General features: G+C 44.0%; 1 protein-coding gene across 3 annotated transcripts in view; it reads left to right on the top strand.

Moving 5' to 3' along the window:
• slc38a7 (solute carrier family 38 member 7) overlaps window positions 1-16,865 on the top strand; it is an 18,262-nt gene extending 1,397 nt beyond the window's left edge. For 2 of the 3 annotated variants that reach the window (XM_058401174.1, XM_058401175.1), the window contains exons 2-12: window positions 1-424; window positions 526-579; window positions 3,540-3,684; window positions 3,791-3,935; window positions 4,817-4,915; window positions 5,005-5,062; window positions 6,608-6,722; window positions 6,882-7,029; window positions 7,168-7,367; window positions 14,780-14,831; window positions 14,960-16,865. The exon at window positions 1-424 is cut by the window's left edge and continues 2 nt beyond it. In XM_058401174.1, coding sequence (XP_058257157.1) covers window positions 197-424; window positions 526-579; window positions 3,540-3,684; window positions 3,791-3,935; window positions 4,817-4,915; window positions 5,005-5,062; window positions 6,608-6,722; window positions 6,882-7,029; window positions 7,168-7,367; window positions 14,780-14,831; window positions 14,960-15,065 — 1,350 coding nt within the window. In that variant the 5' untranslated portion in view covers window positions 1-196 and the 3' untranslated portion in view covers window positions 15,066-16,865. The remainder of the gene's footprint in view (window positions 425-525; window positions 580-3,539; window positions 3,685-3,790; window positions 3,936-4,816; window positions 4,916-5,004; window positions 5,063-6,607; window positions 6,723-6,881; window positions 7,030-7,167; window positions 7,368-14,779; window positions 14,832-14,959) is intronic. The other variant, XM_058401177.1, reaches the window with a different exon arrangement.
• Window positions 16,866-19,726: the final 2,861 nt, after the last annotated feature.

Here is a 19,726-nt window from a genome sequence, read left to right on the forward strand (position 1 = left end):
CTGCCTTGCAATCCGTGTGTGTGAGGGCATGTGTGTGCCATCCTTCTAACGGAAGGCCTGCATGGCATTTCTTCTGCCTGTGTGTTAATACAGCTACAGTAACACTGCTGCATGCTGACCATCTGAAGCCTGTGGCGTTCTGGACCCCCTGACCTCTGTGTGTGTGTGACACAAGTGTGTTAAAACCGTGTGAGACATGGCCGTGAACTCTGAACCAAGTGATTGGGGATACGGTGAAAATGACGAAGAGAAAGTGCCACTGCTTGTTCCACCACACACTCCGTCCAAGCAGCCTCAGGGCCGGACCTCGGCGCTGGGGGCGGTGTTTATTGTGGTGAACGCCGCCCTGGGGGCAGGGCTTCTCAACTTCCCTGCTGCCTTCTACATGGCTGGAGGAGTTGTAGCTGGAGTAGTGCTGCAGATGGTGAGACACACACACACACACACACACACACACACACACACACATATACATGATAATTAGTTGAATATTTATAAAAAAAAATAAATTTTTTCTTACTGCAGTGTTTATTGATCTTCATCATCACTGGCTTGGTGATCCTTGCTTATTGTTCTCAGGTGAGCGCACACGCACACACTGCGAGACACACACAGAGAGAGAGTGTGTGAGAGAGAGAAAGACAGTGAGTGTGAGAGAGAGAAAGACAGTGAGTGTGAGAGAGAGAAAGACAGTGAGTGTGAGAGAGAGAAAGACAGTGAGTGTGAGAGAGAAAGACTGTGTGTGAGAGAGAGAAAGACTGTGTCTGAGTGTGTGTGAGAGAGACAGAATGTGTGAGAGAGAGACGGAGAGTGAGAGAGAGAAAGACTGTGTGTGAGTGTGTGAGAGAGAGACGGAGAGCGAGAGAGAGAAAAACTGTGTGTGAGAGAGAAAGACAGTGGGTGTGTGAGAGAGAAAGACAGTGGGTGTGTGAGAGAGAAAGACTGTGTGTGTGAGAGAGAGAAAGACTGTGTGTGAGAGAGAGAAAGACTGTGTGTGAGAGAGAGAAAGACTGTGTGTGAGAGAGAGAAAGACTGTGTGTGAGTGTGTGTGAGAGAGACAGAATGTGTGAGAGAGAGACGGAGAGTGAGAGAGAGAAAGACTGTGTGTGAGTGTGTGTGAGAGAGACAGAATGTGTGTGAGAGAGACAGAATGTGTGAGAGAGAGACAGAGAGTGAGAGAGAGAAAGACTGTGTGTGAGAGAGAAAGACAGTGTGTGTGAGAGAGAGAAAGACAGTGTGTGTGAGAGAGAGAAAGACTGTGTGTGAGTGTGTGTGAGAGAGACAGAATGTGTGAGAGAGAGACGGAGAGTGAGAGAGAGAAAGACTGTGTGTGAGTGTGTGAGAGAGAGATGGAGAGTGAGAGAGAGAAAGACTGTGTGTGAGAGAGAAAGACAGTGTGTGTGAGAGAGAGAAAGACTGTGTGTGAGTGTGTGTGTGAGAGAGAGACGGAGAGTGAGAGAGAGAAAGACTGTGTGTGAGTGTGTGTGTGAGAGAGAGACGGAGAGTGAGAGAGAGAAAGACTGTGTGTGAGTGTGTGAGAGAGACAGAATGTGTGAGAGAGAGACAGAGAGTGAGAGAGAGAAAGACTGTGTGTGAGAGAGAAAGACAGTGGGTGTGAGAGAGAGAAAGACTGTGTGTGTGAGAGAGAGAAAGACTGTGTGTGAGAGAGACAGAATGTGTGAGAGAGAGACGGACAGTGGGTGTGTGAGAGAGAAAGACAGTGTGTGTGAGAGAGAGAAAGACTGTGTGTGAGTGTGTGTGAGAGAGACAGAATGTGTGAGAGAGAGACGGAGAGTGAGAGAGTGAGAGACAGAGAGTGAGACAGAGAGTGTGTGTGAGAGAGAGAAAGACAGTGTTTGTGAGAGTGTGTGAAAGAGACAGAATGTGTAAGAGAGACAGACCGAGTGAGAGAGATAGACAGACAGAGAGTGAGACAGAGTGTGAGAGAGATAGACAGACAGAGAGTGAGACAGAGAGTGTGAGAGATATAGACATAGAGAGAGAGAGTGCGTGAGAGAGAGAGACATGCTCAGTCCACGCAGCCTCAGGACCGAACCTCTGTGCTGAGGGCGGAGTTTATTGTGGTGGACGCCGCCCTGGACGCCGCCCTGCATGTCCTTCATTCTCCTTTCACTTGTTTATAACAGCATCTTAAGCCTGCTTTCTCAAAAAAACAAACAAACAAGGTTTTTGGATTAAAGTCCTAATATTTTGAGACACAGGTTAAATGTGATGATGGACACACCATGGTCCAGATCCAGTGTGGACACTCCACATCCAGCTGTTACTCCGCATGTGTTACAGTCTTGAAGGCTTTTTAACAGTAACATGAATAACGATCTGCTCCTGATTCATTATTATTACATTATTTCTGATATACATCTGATATACATCTCCAAATATTTATATATATATTTATATTTGTATTTATATATTTTTAAGAACCCTGCAGTCTCTCATGTCTGTGTTGCCGGGTAGAAATAATGACCACAGTGACGCCTCAGTGGTCAGCGCTGTCACTAGTTTATCACATGGCGCTGTACAACACACACACACACACACACTGTGTTCACTTACAGCATGCAGACTTCCTGTTTAGACGATATGAAGCTGAACAGAGGCTTCAGAATTTTATTAGATTAGTGGAAATCAGATTTTCAGATCAAATTCATGTGAACAGGAGTGATAGAAAACAGGCCCCCCTCTCTCTCTCACACACACACACACACACACACACACTCTCTCTGACTGTCTCTCTGACTGTCTCTCTGACTGTCTCTCTGACTGTCTCTCTGTCTGACTGACATCTGTCTGTCTGTCTCTCCCTCTCTCTCTCCCTCCCTCTCTCCCTCTCCCTCTCTCTCTCTCTCTCTCTCACTCCCTCTCCCTCTCACTCCCTCTCCCTCTCCCTCTCCCCCCCCCTCTCCCTCTCCCTCTCCCTCTCCCTCTCCCTCTCCCTCTCCCTCTCACCCTCTCCCTCTCTCTCTCTCTGTCTCTCTCTCGCTCTCTCTCTCTCCTGCTCTCTCTCCCTCTCTCTCTCCCTCTTCCTCTCCCTCCCTCTCCCTCTCCCTCTCCCCCTTCCTCTCCCTCTCTCCCTCTCTCTCTCTCTCCTCTCCCTCTCCCTCTCCCTCTCCCTCTCCCTCTCCCTCCCTCTCCCTCCCTCTCCCTCCCTCTCGCTCTCCCTCTCCCTCTCGCCCTCTCCCTCTCCCTCACTCTCTCTCTCTCTCTCTCTCTCTCTCTCTCCCTCTACCTCTCTCTCTCTCTCTCTCTCTCCCTCCCTCCCTTACTCCCCCCCTCTCTCCGTAATATGAATTCCAGATTATTTCCTTATCCAGTTCCACATCTGTAATGCTTATTGTTACTGAAACAGGAAGTAGTCATTAGCTTCGTTCTAGAGGAGGCTAATAGAACAAGGAAATGTATGAACATTTGAATGAATGTCTCATGAAGCATGTGGTCATGTGGTCATGGTTTGGTTTCTGGTGGTACTGAAAGTCCTGAGCTCATGACCCGTGATTCACGACACGTTTCTGTTTTAGGTGAGCAACGAGAGCACGTATCAGGAAGTGGTCCGAGCGGTGTGCGGGAAAGTTCTGGGGATTATATGCGAGATCGCCATTGCGGTCTACACCTTTGGCACATGCATAGCGTTCCTCATCATTATCGGAGACCAGCTGGACAAGCGTGAGTCCTTACTGTCACTAGTTTATACAATGAAACGTGAGACGTGACGGTGATGTGAGCGTGTGTCACACTGAGAGTTTTCTCTTGGCTGTGTGTTTGTGGTTAGTGATCAGCGCCATGGCTCATGATGCGGACAGCACTGTCGTCTCTCACTGGTACACTGACCGCAAATTCACCATCACAGTCACCTCTGTGCTCATCATCCTCCCTCTGTCCATCCCCAAAGAGATCGGCTTCCAGAAATATGCCAGGTCTGTCTGTCTGACTGTCTATCTGTCTATCTGACTGACTCTGTCTGTCTGTTTGACTGTCTGACTGACTGACTGTCTGTCTGTTTGTCTTTTATCTGTCTGTTTGTCTGACTGACTCCCTGTTTATCTGAATGACTATTTGTCTGTCTGTCTGTCTCTCTGTCTGACTGTCTCTGACTGTTTGTCTGTCTGACTATCTGACTGACTGTCAGTCCGTCTGTCTGACTGACTGACTGACGGTCTGTCTTGACTGTCTGTCTGACTGTCTGTCTGATGTTTGTTTGTCTGTCTGTCTGTCTGCCTGACTGTCTGATGTTTGTTTGTCTGATTGACTGACTGTCTGTCTGGCTGACTGTCTGATGTTTGTTTGTCTGATTGACTGATTGTCTGTCTGTCTGACTGTCTGATGTTTGTTTGTCTGATTGACTGATTGTCTGTCTGTCTGACTGTCTGATGTTTGTTTGTCTGATTGACTGATTGTCTGTCTGTCTGACTGTCTGATGTTTGTTTGTCTGATTGACTGATTGTCTGTCTGTCTGACTGTCTGATGTTTGTTTGTCTGATTGACTTACTGTCTGTCTGACTGTCTGATGTTTGTTTGTCTGATTGACTGACTGTCTGTCTGACTGATGTTTGTTTGTCTGATTGACTGATTGTCTGTCTGTCTGACTGTCTGATGTTTGTTTGTCTGATTGACTTACTGTCTGTCTAACTGTCTGATGTTTGTTTGTCTGATTGACTGACTGTCTGTCTGACTGTCTGATGTTTGTTCAATGTTATTTCGTGTTGTTGATTTGAGATAGCTGTAAAGCATGTTTATAGGATCGTGTGTGTTTGTGTTTGCGTGTGTACTCATGTTGTTTTGACCATCTGACCTTTAGCACCTTTAGCGTCATTGGTACCTGGTATGTGACCGTCATAATTATCATCAAATACATCTGGCCTGACCCGGAGGTGTCACCTGGACTCATTCCTACCAGGTTTGTGCTTCATTTCCTGCAGAATTTCAGCAGCTGATTGTCCACTAGTTCTGACCTGTGCATGCGCTGGTGTGTTTTTTTTCCCTTAGTCCTGAATCCTGGACTGCTGTGTTCAACGCCATGCCGACTATCTGCTTTGGATTCCAGGTGTGTGTATGTGTGTGTGTGTGTGTGTGTGTGTGTGTGTGATTATCCCCATGTCTATAGTCCTGTCTCTGTAAAGATCTTGTCAGCAGTAGAAGTCGGTCACTGAAGCCGTGTCTCGGCTCGTCCTCACAGCTGTGTTCACTTAAAACCCAAATCCCTGATGGTTTCTCTGGAAAGCTTCCTATCTAACGGGGCTGAGGATCTGTTTTAGGACAGTCCTGTCCGTCCCACATCAGGGATCTGTTATTCACTGTGAACAATACTCCTCTAACGTTATTCACTCAATCACGTCATTCTTCTTTATACAGTCTCTCTCTCTCTCTCTCTCTCTCTCTCTCTCTCTCTCTTTCTTTCTCTCTCTCTCTCTCTCTCTCTTTCTTTCTCTCTCTCTGACACTTACTCTCTCTTTGACTTTTTCTCTGTCCCTGTTTCTCTCTCTCTCTCTTTCTCTGTCTCACGCTCTGTCTGTCTCTTTTCTGTGTCTCTCTGACTCTCTTTCTCTCTGTGTCTGTCTCTTCCTCTGTCTCTCTGTCTGTCTGTCTCTCTCTCTCTCTTTCTCTGTCTCACGCTCTCTGTCTGTCTCTTTTCTGTGTCTCTCTGACTCTCTTTCTCTCTGTGTCTGTCTCTTCCTCTGTCTCTCTGTCTGTCTGTCTCTCTCTCTCTCTTTCTTTCTCTGACTCTCTCTTTGACTTTCTCTCTCTCCCTGTCTCTCTCTGTCTCTCTTTTACCAATGATTGAGAACATTCTTTCCTTGTTCTGAAAACAGGATATGAAATGAAGTGAATAATAAATGAATGAAGTGTTTTCTGAAGACGCAGCAGGGACATGCTGCAGTGTGCACGAGCTACTGAGCAGCAGCAGCTCCATTAAATCCATGTCTCAGCCCAGATCGTAGAACAAATTAAAACCGGATTTCTGTACAAAGATGTTCTCCATCCACGCTGATGATGGGCCAAGAAAAAACTTTTCACTGCACCTACTGTTCATATCTGTTCCTTTAGAACACAGTATCTGTTCCGTATGAATAAAAGCCAGAAGGTTTTGCCATGGATGCAAATAAGTATAGGGTTAAACCAGGAGTTTTGGGTCATTTGTGCTCCTGTGGATGGTGTTCTGGTCCGGTTCAGTTCCAGGATCTACCGTGTCCTTCATCTGTCCTTTCCATGATGTGAAAAATGTTCAGTCTTATTCATCTACAGAAGATTAGAAATTACATTATCAAATACACAGTGTACTGAGCAGAGGATGTAGCTGAGGGGTTGGAATATAATTAATGTCTCTCTCTCTTTCTGTCTCTCTGTCTTTGACTCTGCCTCTTTTTCTCTCTCTCTCTTTTTCTCTCTTCTGACTTTCTCTGTCTCTCTCTGTCTCTCTCACTCTGACTCTCTCTGACTTTTTCCTCTGTCTGTCTGACACTCTGTCTCTCTCTCTCTCTGACTCTCTCTGTCTCTGTTTGTCTGTCTGTCTCTGACTCTTTCTTTGACTTTTTTCTGTCTGTCTGTCTGTCTGTCTCTCTCTCTCTCTCTCTCTCTCTCTCTCTCTCAGTGTCATGTGAGCAGTGTTCCGGTGTTTAACAGTATGAGGAACGCGACGCTGCGGCCGTGGGGAGGTGTGGTGACACTCGGCATGATCATCTGCCTGTTTGTCTACACAGGAACAGGTGTGTGTTGGACATATAAACCTGTGTAGGTGTACATGTACCTGTACGGAATCAGACCAGGATTGGTTTTAAATATATAAATTAATAAATAAATAAAAAAGCCTGTTTATCCTCCCTTCCTTCCTCCCTTCCTTCTTTCCTTGCTTCCTTCTCTTGCAGGTGTGTGTGGCTTCCTGACGTTCGGTTCCACGGTGAATCAGGATGTATTGTTGTCATACCCATCCAAAGATATCGCCGTGGCCATTGCCAGAGCCTTCATCATCATCAGCGTGGTCACTTCATACCCCATACTGCACTTCTGTGGGAGGTAACGGACAGAAAAGTCCTCTCATAGTTGGGAGGAATAACATAATGGAAAGAAGGGAATGATGTAGCCCTGTGTGTGTGTGTGTGTGTGTGAGAATATAATGGCTCTAAGTGCAGTATGTGTGTGTGTTTGTTTCAGAGCCGTGTTAGAGGGTTTGTGGCTGCGTTTTAACGGGACAGACGTGGACACAGACGTGGTGAGAGAGCGAAGACGCCGAGTTCTGTACACACTTGTCTGGTTCTGTCTCACACTCATCCTCGCTCTCACCATCCCCGATATTGGGCGTGTCATCTCGCTCATCGGCGGCCTTGCAGCCTGCTTCATCTTCGTTTTCCCTGGTACGTCTTAACGCCTGTCGTTTTTATAATATGTTACGTATGTTTTTATTTTAACATACAGGATGTATATATTTTATAATATATTCCCCAAAACTAGATGACTAGGATACATGAGGATTAGTGAGAGAGAGAGAGAGAGAGAGAGAGAGAGAGAGAGAGCGCATGTGAGAGTGTACAGAAGAGAGTCAGAGGATTTATCCTCATAGACTCCGTAGAGATGTTAAGAGGTTGAGATGTAGAGGTGTAGAAATGCTGAGATGTAGAGGTGGAGAAATGTTGAGATGTAGAGGTGTAGAAATGTAGAGATGTAGAGGTGTAGAAATGTAGAGATGTTGAGATGTAGAGGTGGAGAAATGTTGAGGTGTTGAGACGTAGAGATGTTGAGATGTAGAGGTGGAGAAATGTTGAGGTGTTGAGATGTAGAGGTGTAGAGATGTTGAGATGTTGAGGTGTAGAAATGCTGAGATGTTGAGGTGGAGAAATGCTGAGATGTAGAGGTGGAGAAATGCTGAGATGTAGAGGTGGAGAAATGCTGAGATGTAGAGGTGGAGAAATGCTGAGATGTAGAGGTGGAGAAATGCTGAGATGTAGAGGTGGAGAAATGCTGAGATGTAGAGGTGGAGAAATGCTGAGATGTTGAGGTGTAGAAATGCTGAGATGTAGAGGTGGAGAAATGCTGAGATGTAGAGGTGGAGAAATGCTGAGATATAGAGGTGGAAAATGCTGAGATGTAGAGGTGGAGAAATGCTGAGATGTAGAGGTGGAGAAATGCTGAGATGTAGAGGTGGAGAAATGCTGAGATGTAGAGGTGGAGAAATGCTGAGATGTAGAGGTGGAGAAATGCTGAGGTGTAGAGGTGGAGAAATGCTGAGGTGTAGAAATGCTGAGATGTAGAGGTGGAGAAATGCTGAGGTGTAGAGGTGGAGAAATGCTGAGGTGTAGAGGTGGAGAAATGCTGAGGTGTAGAGGTGGAGAAATGCTGAGGTGTAGAGGTGGAGAAATGCTGAGATGTAGAGGTGGAGAAATGCTGAGATGTAGAGGTGGAGAAATGCTGAGATGTAGAGGTGGAGAGGTGTTGAGATGTAGAGGTGGAGAAATGCTGAGATGTAGAGGGGGAGAAATGCAGAGGTGTAGAGGTGGAGAAATGCTGAGATGTAGAGGTGTTGAGATGTAGAGAAGTAGAGGTGTAGAAATGCTGAGGTGTAGAGATGTAGAGGTGTTGATGTGTAGAAATGTAGAGGTGTTGATGTGTAGAAATGTAGAGGTGTTGAGGTGTAGAAATGTAGAGGTGGAGAAATGCTGAGATGTAGAGGGGGAGAAATGCTGAGGTGTTGAGATGTAGAGGTGTAGAAATGCTGAGATGTAGAGGTGTTGAGATGTAGAGAAGTAGAGGTGTAGAAATGCTGAGGTGTAGAAATGCTGAGGTGTAGAAATGCTGAGGTGTAGAGATGTAGAGGTGTTGATGTGTAGAAATGTAGAGGTGTTGAGGTGTAGAAATGTAGAGGGGGAGAAATGCAGAGGTGTAGAGGTGGAGAAATGCTGAGGTGTTGAGATGTAGAGGTGTAGAAATGCTGAGATGTAGAGGTGTTGAGATGTAGAGAAGTAGAGGTGTAGAAATGCTGAGGTGTAGAAATGCTGAGGTGTAGAGATGTAGAGGTGTTGATGTGTAGAAATGTAGAGGTGTTGAGGTGTAGAAATGTAGAGGGGGAGAAATGTAGAGGTGGAGAAATGCTGAGATGTTGAGATGTAGAGAAGTAGAGGTGTAGAAATGTAGATGTGTAGAAATGCTGAGGTGTAGAGGTGTTGATGTGTAGAAATGTAGAGGTGTTGAGGTGTAGAAATGTAGAGGTGGAGAAATGCTGAGATGTAGAGGTGGAGAAATGCTGAGGTGTTGAGATGTAGAGGTGTAGAAATGCTGAGATGTAGAGGTGTAGAAATGCTGAGATGTAGAGGTGTTGAGATGTAGAGGTGTAGAAATGTAGAGGTGTAGAAATGCTGAGGTGTAGAGATGTAGAGGTGTTGATGTGTAGAAATGTAGAGGTGTTGAGGTGGAGAAATGTAGAGGTGGAGAAATGTTGAGATGTAGAGGTGGAGAAATGTTGAGGTGTAGAAATGCTGAGATGTTGAGGTGTAGAGGTGCTGAGATGTTGGTGTAGAAATATAGAGGTTTTGAGAAGTAGAGATGTTGATGTGTAGAAATGCTGAGATGTAGAGGTGTAGAGATGCTGAGATGTAGAGGTGTAGAGATGCTGAGATGTAGAGGTGTAGAGATGCTGAGATGTAGAGGTGGAGAAATGCTGAGATGTTGAGGTGTAGAAATGCTGAGATGTAGAGGTGGAGAAATGCTGAGATGTTGAGGTGTAGAAATGCTGAGGTGTAGAGGTGTTGATGTGTAGAAATGTTGAGGTGTAGATATGTAGAGATGTTGAGGTGTAGAAATGCTGAGATGTAGAGGTGTTTAGGTGTTGAGGTGTGGAGATGTAGAGGTGTTGAGATGTAGAAGTGTGGAGATGTTGAGGTGTGGAGATGTTGAGGTGTGGAGATGTTGAGGTGTGGAGATGTTGAGGTGTGGAGATGTTGAGGTGTGGAGATGTTGAGGTGTTGAGATGTAGAAGTGTGGAGATGTAGAGGTGTGGAGATGTAGAGGTGTTGAGATGTAGAAGTGTGGAGATGTTGAGGTGTAGAGGTGTGGAGATGTTGAGGTGTGGAGATGTAGAGGTGTGGAGATGTAGAGGTGTGGAGATGTTGAGGTGTAGAGGTGTGGAGATGTAGAGGTGTGGAGATGTAGAGGTGTGGAGATGTAGAGGTGTGGAGATGTAGAAGTGTGGAGATGTTGAGGTGTAGAGGTGTGGAGATGTAGAGGTGTAGAGGTGTGGAGATGTAGAGGTGTTGAGATGTAGAGGTGTTGAGATGTAGAAGTGTGGAGATGCTGAGGTGTAGAGGTGTGGAGATGTTGAGGTGTGGAGGTGTAGAGGTGTTGAGATGTAGAGGTGTGGAGGCGTGGAGATGTAGAGGCGTGGAGGCGTGGAGATGTAGAGGCGTGGAGATGTAGAGGCGTGGAGATGTAGAGGCGTGGAGATGTAGAGGCGTGGAGATGTAGAGGTGTGGAGGCGTGGAGATGTAGAGGCGTGGAGATGTAGAGGTGTAGAGGCGTGGAGATGTAGAGGTGTAGAGGCGTGGAGATGTAGAGGCGTGGAGACGTAGAGGCGTGGAGACGTGGAGGCGTAGAGATGTGGAGGCGTAGAGGTGTGGAGGCGTAGAGATGTGGAAGCGTAGAGATGTGGAGGCGTAGAGATGTGGAGGCGTAGAGATGTGGAGGCGTAGAGATGTGGAGGCGTAGAGGTGTGGAGGCGTAGAGGTGTGGAGGCGTAGAGGTGTGGAGGCGTAGAGGTGTGGAGGCGTAGAGGTGTGGAGATGTAGAGATGTGGAGGCGTAGAGATGTGGAGGTGTAGAGGCGTGGAGGTGTAGAGGCGTGGAGGCGTAGAGGTGTGGAGGCGTAGAGGTGTGGAGGCGTAGAGGCGTGGAGATGTAGAGGCGTGGAGGTGTAGAGGCGTGGAGGTGTAGAGGCGTGGAGGTGTAGAGGCGTGGAGGTGTAGAGATGTGGAGGTGTAGAGATGTGGAGGTGTAGAGATGTGGAGGTACCAGCTGGAGGTGTTGGTGGGTTTTACTGTGTTTGTGAACGTCATATTCAGTTCATTTATCAGGTGATGATGTAGAACGTTACTCATCTCAGCTCTCAGTCCAGATGAATCAGTCAGGTTTAAATAGAGCGACCATCTTGCTCTTCAGACCTCGTCTGATTGTCTAATCATGATGCAGCCAGCTCCACTCACTGCCTTCACTCACGTCTCTGTACAGCAGAGGTCTGAACTGCTGATGAAACGAAGAATCATGAAGAGGTTAATAAGCAGTCTGAAACGGTATTCTTTCAGCGAAGAGATGATACGGTTGCCATGGTTACTATTTACACAAACAAGCACAGACCGGGCTGTGTGTGTATGGAGCATATATTGTAAAGATTGAGAGAGGGAAAGGGGTGATACGGTGGAGAAATGTGTGAGCATCACAGTGACCTTGTTTTACATGTTCAGGCAGCGAAAGCAGAAATGGATTAAATACATAAAAAACGTAAAGGTTAGAGAAGAGAGAAATGATGCAGAAAGAGAGAAATAATAAAAATGATAAGCCATGAGGAGAGCGAGAGAGCAAGTGAGAGAGCGAGTATGAAAGAGAGTGAGTGAGTGAGAGAGAGAGATTTATTGAGAGTAAGTATGTGAAAGAGAGAGCAAGTGTGAGAGAGAGGGAGTGAGCGAGTGTGAGTGAGAGAGGGAGCGAGCTGGAGGAGGAACCTGATGTGGTTCATCAGCACTGACCAGCACCAGACTTCAGTCACGGAGAGCAGGATAAAAGATCCGAAGCAAAAGAAATGCAGATAGCCGATGCAGTCTGGACAGACGACAAGAGAAAGGGTTCGGGAAGTCTGACAGATTGGAGTAAAATCACCACATGTCTTCAGAGATGTGATGACAAATCAATCATCCGGGGGATAAGACCGTCCAGTACAGAGATAACTCCAGTTTGAAATTTAGACCATTGAGGAACAGAGATAATGGAGATGAACCCAGCAATCGGCCTTGGTGTCAAACTCTATGGCACAAATGGAGGAGCAGGAGGAGGAACTCACCTGGAGAAATCAGAGTGATTCATGACATGTCATTTGGGCTGAAGGTGTAGGTAGGTAATGTGTAGAAGCATGATGAACATTCCAAGGGAAAGTCACCTGCAATCTGTGGAGTGGAATCTTAAGTGGAATAGACTCCACCCTGGTCTCAAGACAAACATGATTGTTGTAAGATGAACATGGATGGTGTCACACTAAGAGACAAGATGCACACCAAGCCATATCTCATCAGCAAAACTGTGACACTTGGAAGAGAGAGAGAGGAATTCCAGTGAAGACGCACAGTTTTCCTTAGAGAATAACAATCGGCTGTTAGGACGTTTCTCAAGCCAGAACATTCGCTTTGTCATCTTTTGTCCTCATTACCCACATTCTCCATCCAGAACATATGTGGTTCACTGTGAGTGACATGCTGGACTGTTCCTGGCCTTCTCCACAAGCCAGAGAAGTTAAGCTGTATCTCACGTTCACTCTGGATGGAGATAATACACCTGGACCAGATTACCAGGTCTACAGTCTACAGCCACATGGCAGCGGAAACATCATCTGTCATCTTAAACTGTTATGATAGCTTCTGAGATGGAAGAAGATGGAAGATGCAAGAACGAGAACTTTTCCTTGAAGAGAAAAGCCTCAGAAAGAAGTGATCTACAGACGATTGTTGAGAGAAGAAAAACTTTCCATGAGGTGAAATCTCCTGCAATAGTTCATGAACTAACTTTTTTTTTTAATTTTTTGCAAATTGCACTCAAAAGCTGAAGATGGACACACCTTCAAAACCAGCTCTGTGTAAAGAACCAGTCCGAGGCTGAACACCGGACACTAGCAGAGCCTTCATCCTCAGCTTCTACATTAAAGACTCTGTAGCATGGAATCCTCTACAGAGGTGTGACGCACAATCCAGAGAAATCTGATGAAGGGTCACAAGGTTGGAGGTCCCGCCTGGTTCAGGAGTCAGCTTCAGGCCTCCTTCTAGACCAGAAAGTTGTTCATGCTTTTTAAACCATGCTTACAATGAACCAAGTGTCCCAAATTGGACTCGGTGGACAGTAGTACAGGAGCAGCCCAACATCTTTGTGGAAATGGTGAGCCAACCCAGCCACACTGCTGCTAGAACCTTTTAAAACCGATGAAAAACACAACTACGTCGCGATGGTTCAGATGCCAGAAGAGGAGAGGCAGCCAGCAAATATCGCTTCTGCAGTCCAGAAATGTTCTACACCATCACGAGCGGTGAATGATGGACGAGAAGCAGGCTAGGCGTCGTGACGACAGCACATGATGTGACGGGATCCAGAAAGCATCAGGCTCAGCAGGCAGAACTGAAAGCCCTCATTGAAGCATACAAATTAGCCAAAGGTCAGACAACACATCCTCTAGATATGCACTTGGAGTGACCCATGAAGGCTGGGGAAAAAAACAAGGGATTTCTGAAAGCGCTAGCAGACGAGAACGTAGAAGGATGTTCGAACACAGAGGCTATTCTTTAAGCAGAAACACAGTTGAGAGAGATCTGGAGTGCATTACTAGCTCTGACCGCGACGTAACACTCTCACACAGAGCTTATTATCCACCATGATGTTCTAGGGGACACTATTTACATGCAGCTCATGGCTTTACACAGGCTGGAGGCCAACAACAATGGATTTGTCAACTTGTGCTGTCATAACCCTCAGGAATATAAAAGGAATAAAAATCTACAGCGATCTGCAGTACAGCACGGCTGTAGCGTTAGAGATTATTGACACTGCTAAGGCGGTTCGATGGAGTGATACGTGACCCATGTTGTCCATTCCTGATACCTCTAATGGATGATTTATACGCATATGAGCATGCCGGGGCGTCGCGTACAGTCACACGTAGGGTGAAGTCTTCATACCTGCTGTAATGTGAGTGTGTCCACTAGGGGGCAGTGTTTTACAGAATTTACAGAAACAAAATGGAAACAAAATCAACACTGTAGGATTTGGAAACAGAAGACGACATGGGTGTGAGTTTGCTTTGTAAAGTGTTGTGGCTTTTTTCTCCACTTCACGCATCAAGATTGGTTTATGCTTCTGTGAGGCTCGAGCGTGAACGTGACATGTCTTAACTTTTTAACTTAGCTAGAGTTTGTTAGGGTCAAGAGAGCAGCTTTCCCAAGATACAGACAACAGCAAGCTTTCAGCTGGAAAATCTTATATCTTAATAGATATATAAGTGTTTATGGAGTTCATTATTGCTGTAAAGTCATAGTGGAAGTGGAGATGTAAAACATCCAGGAATATAAATTCCTAATGCTGAAAAAGTGTCATCTTTTGACCCTTTTTAGTTACTTTCGAGAATGAAAAACCTTAATAAGTCCAAAGATCTTTGAATCTGTAATGCAGGCTTTTCTGCCACTCTTGAAGGGTATGATTTCCCCTGCACTGTATCAGTATATCGTTATGTGTAAAAGTGTACCGTTCTTCTGGCAACCGCCAAACCCAGACCTGTCCATCAGCTTGCCAGACAGAGAAGCGTGATTTGTCACTCCAGAGAACACGTCCAGGGCCGAATGGACTTATTGCACAGGTGACAACCTAGCGGGTCCATGATTGAAGTCACTGAGGTCCTGAGAGCGATCCATTCTTTCACAAATGTGTGTAGAAGCAGTCTGCATGCTATGGAAGTGATTGGAACGTTGTTATTGTAGAAGCTGTATGTCTAGCCTATGAGCTGTTTCCTGAACTGTGTGCTTTTTTGTCTGTAGGTTTGTGCTTGATCGAGGCCAAGCTTTCAGAGCACGATGCCAGATCAGTCAGGTAAAAGTCTAAAATAATCATTTATAAAGTATTGGCACACTGCATTCTTTACCAACTGAGAGTCGTGTGTGTGTGTGTGTGATTTTACTGGTTAATTTGTTCTCTCTGTGTCTAAAATTTCTCTGTAGTTGGCACGCCTTGGTGCTTTATGGAATCCTCATGGTCACAGTTGGCACCTTTATCTTCGGCCAGACGACGACCAACGCCATCTACAGAGACATCATCCACCACTGAGACCCGGCGGTGAGCTGGAAACGACACGTAATGAATTTAGGTGTGTTTGCACACTTGCACAGTGACCTCAGCTTTAAATCAAAACCTTGCACAAACAATACAAATCTCTTAATGAGCTCCTGAGGCTGTTCAGCATGCGGCATGAAGCCTCCTACAGCTGCTGTGGGGAAACGTGTTAGCGTCCAGTAACACACTACACACTCGTACTGGTTTACTAGTTTATCTGGGATGTCTGGGATTTAAAAAAAAAAAAAAAATCAATTTCTGTATTAACACTTAAATCAGTTTCCTTCTGATATTTGTTGTCTGTGGAAAGCATAAACTGCAACACGTGCTTAGCGTCTGAAGCAAAAGGCTAACAATGTTGCTAACAAGTGACCATCAACGAGGCGGCTGTTTGTGACTCAAACAAACATCTGCTCAGTTGGTGTTTGTTTCCTTGTTTTTGTCTGAATTGCCACTTTAATATATTTATACTTTTAATCAGTTGAACCCTTTTACTAGAAATGAATGCAAAAAAAAAAATACAATTTTTTTAAAACACTAACCAGAAGAATGAATTTTCTCGAGCGCTTTATTCCTCCTAATGATTATTTACATGGCCGGTATGTGACTGCTCCTTTCAGCTCAATCAGGATCAAATGAAATGCTTTAAATTGTGTACTGTAAAGTTTAGAGAAGCTGTGCATGTGCGGTGCATTTTTTTTTCATGACATTGTTTTGCTTTGTTTTTTGTTTTGGGTTTGTCTTTTTGGTTGTTTTGTTTTGTTGGTTTGTTTTTTTGTTTTGGGTTTGTCTGTTTTGTTGGTTTGTTTTTTTGTTTTGGGTTTGCCTTTTTCGTTGTTTTGTTTTGGTTTTGTTCGGTTTGTTTTTTGTTTTGTCTTGTGTTGGGTGTTTTGTTTTGGCTTGGTTTATTTCATTTTGTTTCATTATGTTTTGCTCTTCTTTTTGTTTTGGTTTGGTTGTTATGGCTTTGTTTTGTTGTGTTTGTTTTCTTTTTGTTTGTTTTATTTAATTTTGGTTTGTTTTGTTTTGTTTTTGTTTTGTCTTGTTTTGGGTTTTTTGTTTTGTTTTGTTTCGTTATGTTTTGGCTTGGTTTGTTTTGTTTTGTTTATTGTTTTGGTTTTTTTTGTTTGGTTTGTTTTGGTTTGTATCCATGTTAGAAAGTGTGTTTACTCGAAACCTGTTGCTGTGGTGAGAGTCTCTCAGGCGTCATGCTCCATCACATGGCAGTGATTTAAGCCGTTACATGTTGAACCGTTCGCTGAAGCTAACTCGCTCATGATGAGTGAAAGTGGTTTAGTGTATGGATAAATACCTCCATGAAATCTGACTTTAAATACGGCTAGCTGGCTAGCGTTACACATACAGGCTTTTCACAGGAGTGAGTAGCAGATCAGTCGTTTTTCTTTTTCTTTTTTTGGTTACTAGAAGTATTGATACGATCACGGGACAGAGAAATAACGCACAGCTTCTTTAAACTCTTGATTTTGTTTCACTTTTTTAAAAAATATCTGAATCACTGTTGTACTTCACTCGGTCATTCACAGTTTCGGTCATTCAGCATGGCAGAGGTTTACACTTTTGTATTTTGCGCCTGCTCTGAGAGGTTATGTGATGCATCTTATTAATAACACACAGCAGGGGGAAAAGAATCAGTCTGGGTAATGATCTTCTCAGCAAGTAGCTGATTATCCAAAACAAGCAGTTTGAAGCATTCATCTCAGCACATGTTGCATCATGAACAACTTGTTTTTATATTTGTTTGAACTTAATAAAGGGAATTAAATGTTTAAGGAATTGATTGTGTTTGTCTCATGCATAATCACAGAGGATAATGACGGATAAACGCATCATAACTTCTGCCCCAAATGTAGCCGATTGGCTGCAGACATCTTTATAGCTAACAAGTCCATCTCGCCCCAAACCTTCCCATAAACTGATGCTAGGTCCAGCTCTTCAGGACTCACTGACCCACAGAATACATGGATGAATAGTGTGTGAAAGGCTGTAAGACTGTGTTTATTTTAGCTGAAAGTGCCTGAATGCCACGAAGTTGTAATTCCGAGCGGGATTTTCTGTGACTTGGAGGTGAGTAAGTAAGAAAACAGGCTGGAATCAGCGGCTACAGCGTCTGCAGTGAAGCTGACGGTAAAACTGTTTTCTCGTCTCATTTCTACGATGGCCGAAAAGTGCAAGACAATATAACAAATTCAAAAAACACAAGGACGATTCAGACAAAGTGGAAAAGTTAGGTATAGTTTGTGAATGGAATTCTTCCCACTGACTGAACGAGACATCGGTCACTCAGGATCTATAGGAAGTCCAGCAGTATCTGCAGCAGTAGAAAGTGGATTGGTGTGTGTATGAACACAGCTCTGCTCTTATAGCGCTCCTTACATCCTTTAATCTGGAATAGTTTGGTCTTCCAAACATTCCTGGTGTGTTTTTAGAGATCACAAACTAATCTTTACTCCATGATACACTATCAGTATATCCAACATCACACCATATGAACGTCCTTCCTCACAGTAGCACTGAATGAATTCCATTATCTTATATAACAAACATTATATATTTATAACTTCATATATACTTGTTATATAACATGTACAAGAAATAAAGTTAGATGCACAATTTCCTACTGCTTGTACACCAATCAGGTATAACATTGTGAGCAGTGGCAGGTAAAGTGAATAAGACTGAGTATCTCCTCATCATGGCACCTGTTAGTGGGTGGGATATATTAGGCAGCAAGTCAACATTTTGTCCTCAAAGTTGATGTTGGAAGCAGGAAAAATGGATAAGTGTAAGGATTTGAGCGAGTTTGATGAAGGACCAAATTGTGATGGCTAGACCACTGGATCAGAGCATCTCCAAAACTGCAGCTCTTGTGGGGTGTTCCCGGTCTGCAGTGGTCAGTATCTATCAAAGGTATCCTTTAACTCCTGTAAGTATCCATGGAGGCCCCACCTCACAACTTACAGGACTTAAAGGACCAACATCTTGGTGCCATAGCACTTCTTCAGGGATCTGGTGGAGTCCATGCCTCAACAGGTCAGGTCTGTTCTGGCAGCAAAAGGAGGGGGACCAACACAATATTAGGCAGGTGGTCATAATGTTATGCCTGATCAGAGTATATATTGAGTGAGAAAAACTGTTGTAAACTATACCTACCTTTTCTGGCTTGTCTGAATTGTCCTTGTGTTTTCTGATTTGTTATTTTGTTTACGGATTTGTTATTGTTTTTTTGTGGATTTGTTATTTTGTTTTGCACTTCTCAGCCACCGTACATTTGTCATTTAAGTTATCATGAGTTTGTTTTAATCAGCAAGTTACTGAAATACAGGTTAACTATATATAATATAATATGTGTAATTGAGTACACATAAAAAATGCTCAATGCACGTTTTCTTCCACCAACCAAAGTGACTTGAACACACCTGATGTCGTAATTCCGACTCGGAAATGTGAACTTCCCAGCAGGATGTGACGTACTGTAATGTATAACTGAAGCCTTTTCTGCTGTCTAATGGATTTAAAGAGAAACTCAGAATTACTTTCATCACCTATAAATCATTCCGACGCGTCTGCTGAAGTTTAAGAGAGATAAAGATGTAACTGGAATTAAAAAAGTAACCCCCGGACTCCTACTTTTACTTTTTTTGAAAAAGGAAACTGTTTGTTTCTGTTTGTTTTGTTTTCTGTTTTTTTTTTTGTTTGTTTGTTTGGTTTGGATTGTTACATTTTTTGTCATGTTTTGGTTCTTTTGTTTTGTTTTTTTGGTTTGTTTGTTTGGTTTTTTGTTGATTTTGTTTTGGCTTGGATTTTTTGGTTTGGTTTGTTTCATTTTTCTTGTTTTGTTTGGGGATTTTTGTTATGTTTTGTTTTGTTTTAGTTTTTTTTGTTTGTTTGTTTTTTTGTTTATTTTTGTTTGGTTGATTTTGTTTTGGCTTGGATTTTTTGTTTTGTTTGGGTTTTTTGTTTCGTTTGTTTCATTTTGTTTTGGTTATTTTTGTTTTGATTTGCTTTGTTTTAGGTTTTTTGTTTGGTTTGTTTCATTTTGTTTTGTTTGGTCTTTTGTTTTGGTTTTACTGAGAGTTGAGAGATGGATGCTGCTTTTAGGTTAAAGATTGATTGATAGTTTGTCCACAAAGACAACATTAGGATTAAATGAATGGCTCTGCCCCTCTGCATCTCCTCATCCTTTTGGTCTAAAGTTCTTCTGTGCTCCAAAGTCAACTCCAGGGAACTGTGGGGGAAAGATAAAGTCTAATATCTGAATCTAAGTCTGGCAGCAGCTCCAGCTCCGGCTCAGTGTTCTCACAGCTGGAAAAATGATAACGTCCGTGTGTGTGTGTGTGTGTGTGTGTGTTTCTCAAGACAAAGCTTGTCCTTGTCCTATAGAAGTTGACTTTGGCGTTATCTTGGTGAAAAATGGGTCATGCTTTTCCTCTTGATTAGTTGTTAATAGCGATCAGTTAGTCCTGTCACTACGGATACACAAGTGTGCAGTCAGCAAAACTCTTATCTCACTAGTCCTAAGGCTGCACACATTACTATATTAATCAATCAGCGCTCCTACCCCTCCTTTCTCTCCATCTTAACCTCAAATCAGAATTAGGGAGGAATTCCTCACTTCCACTCCTCTTATCTAGTCA

Source organism: Hemibagrus wyckioides, linkage group LG10, assembly GCF_019097595.1.
Source record: "Hemibagrus wyckioides isolate EC202008001 linkage group LG10, SWU_Hwy_1.0, whole genome shotgun sequence".
In the NCBI taxonomy this organism is placed as follows: Eukaryota; Metazoa; Chordata; class Actinopteri; order Siluriformes; family Bagridae; genus Hemibagrus; species Hemibagrus wyckioides.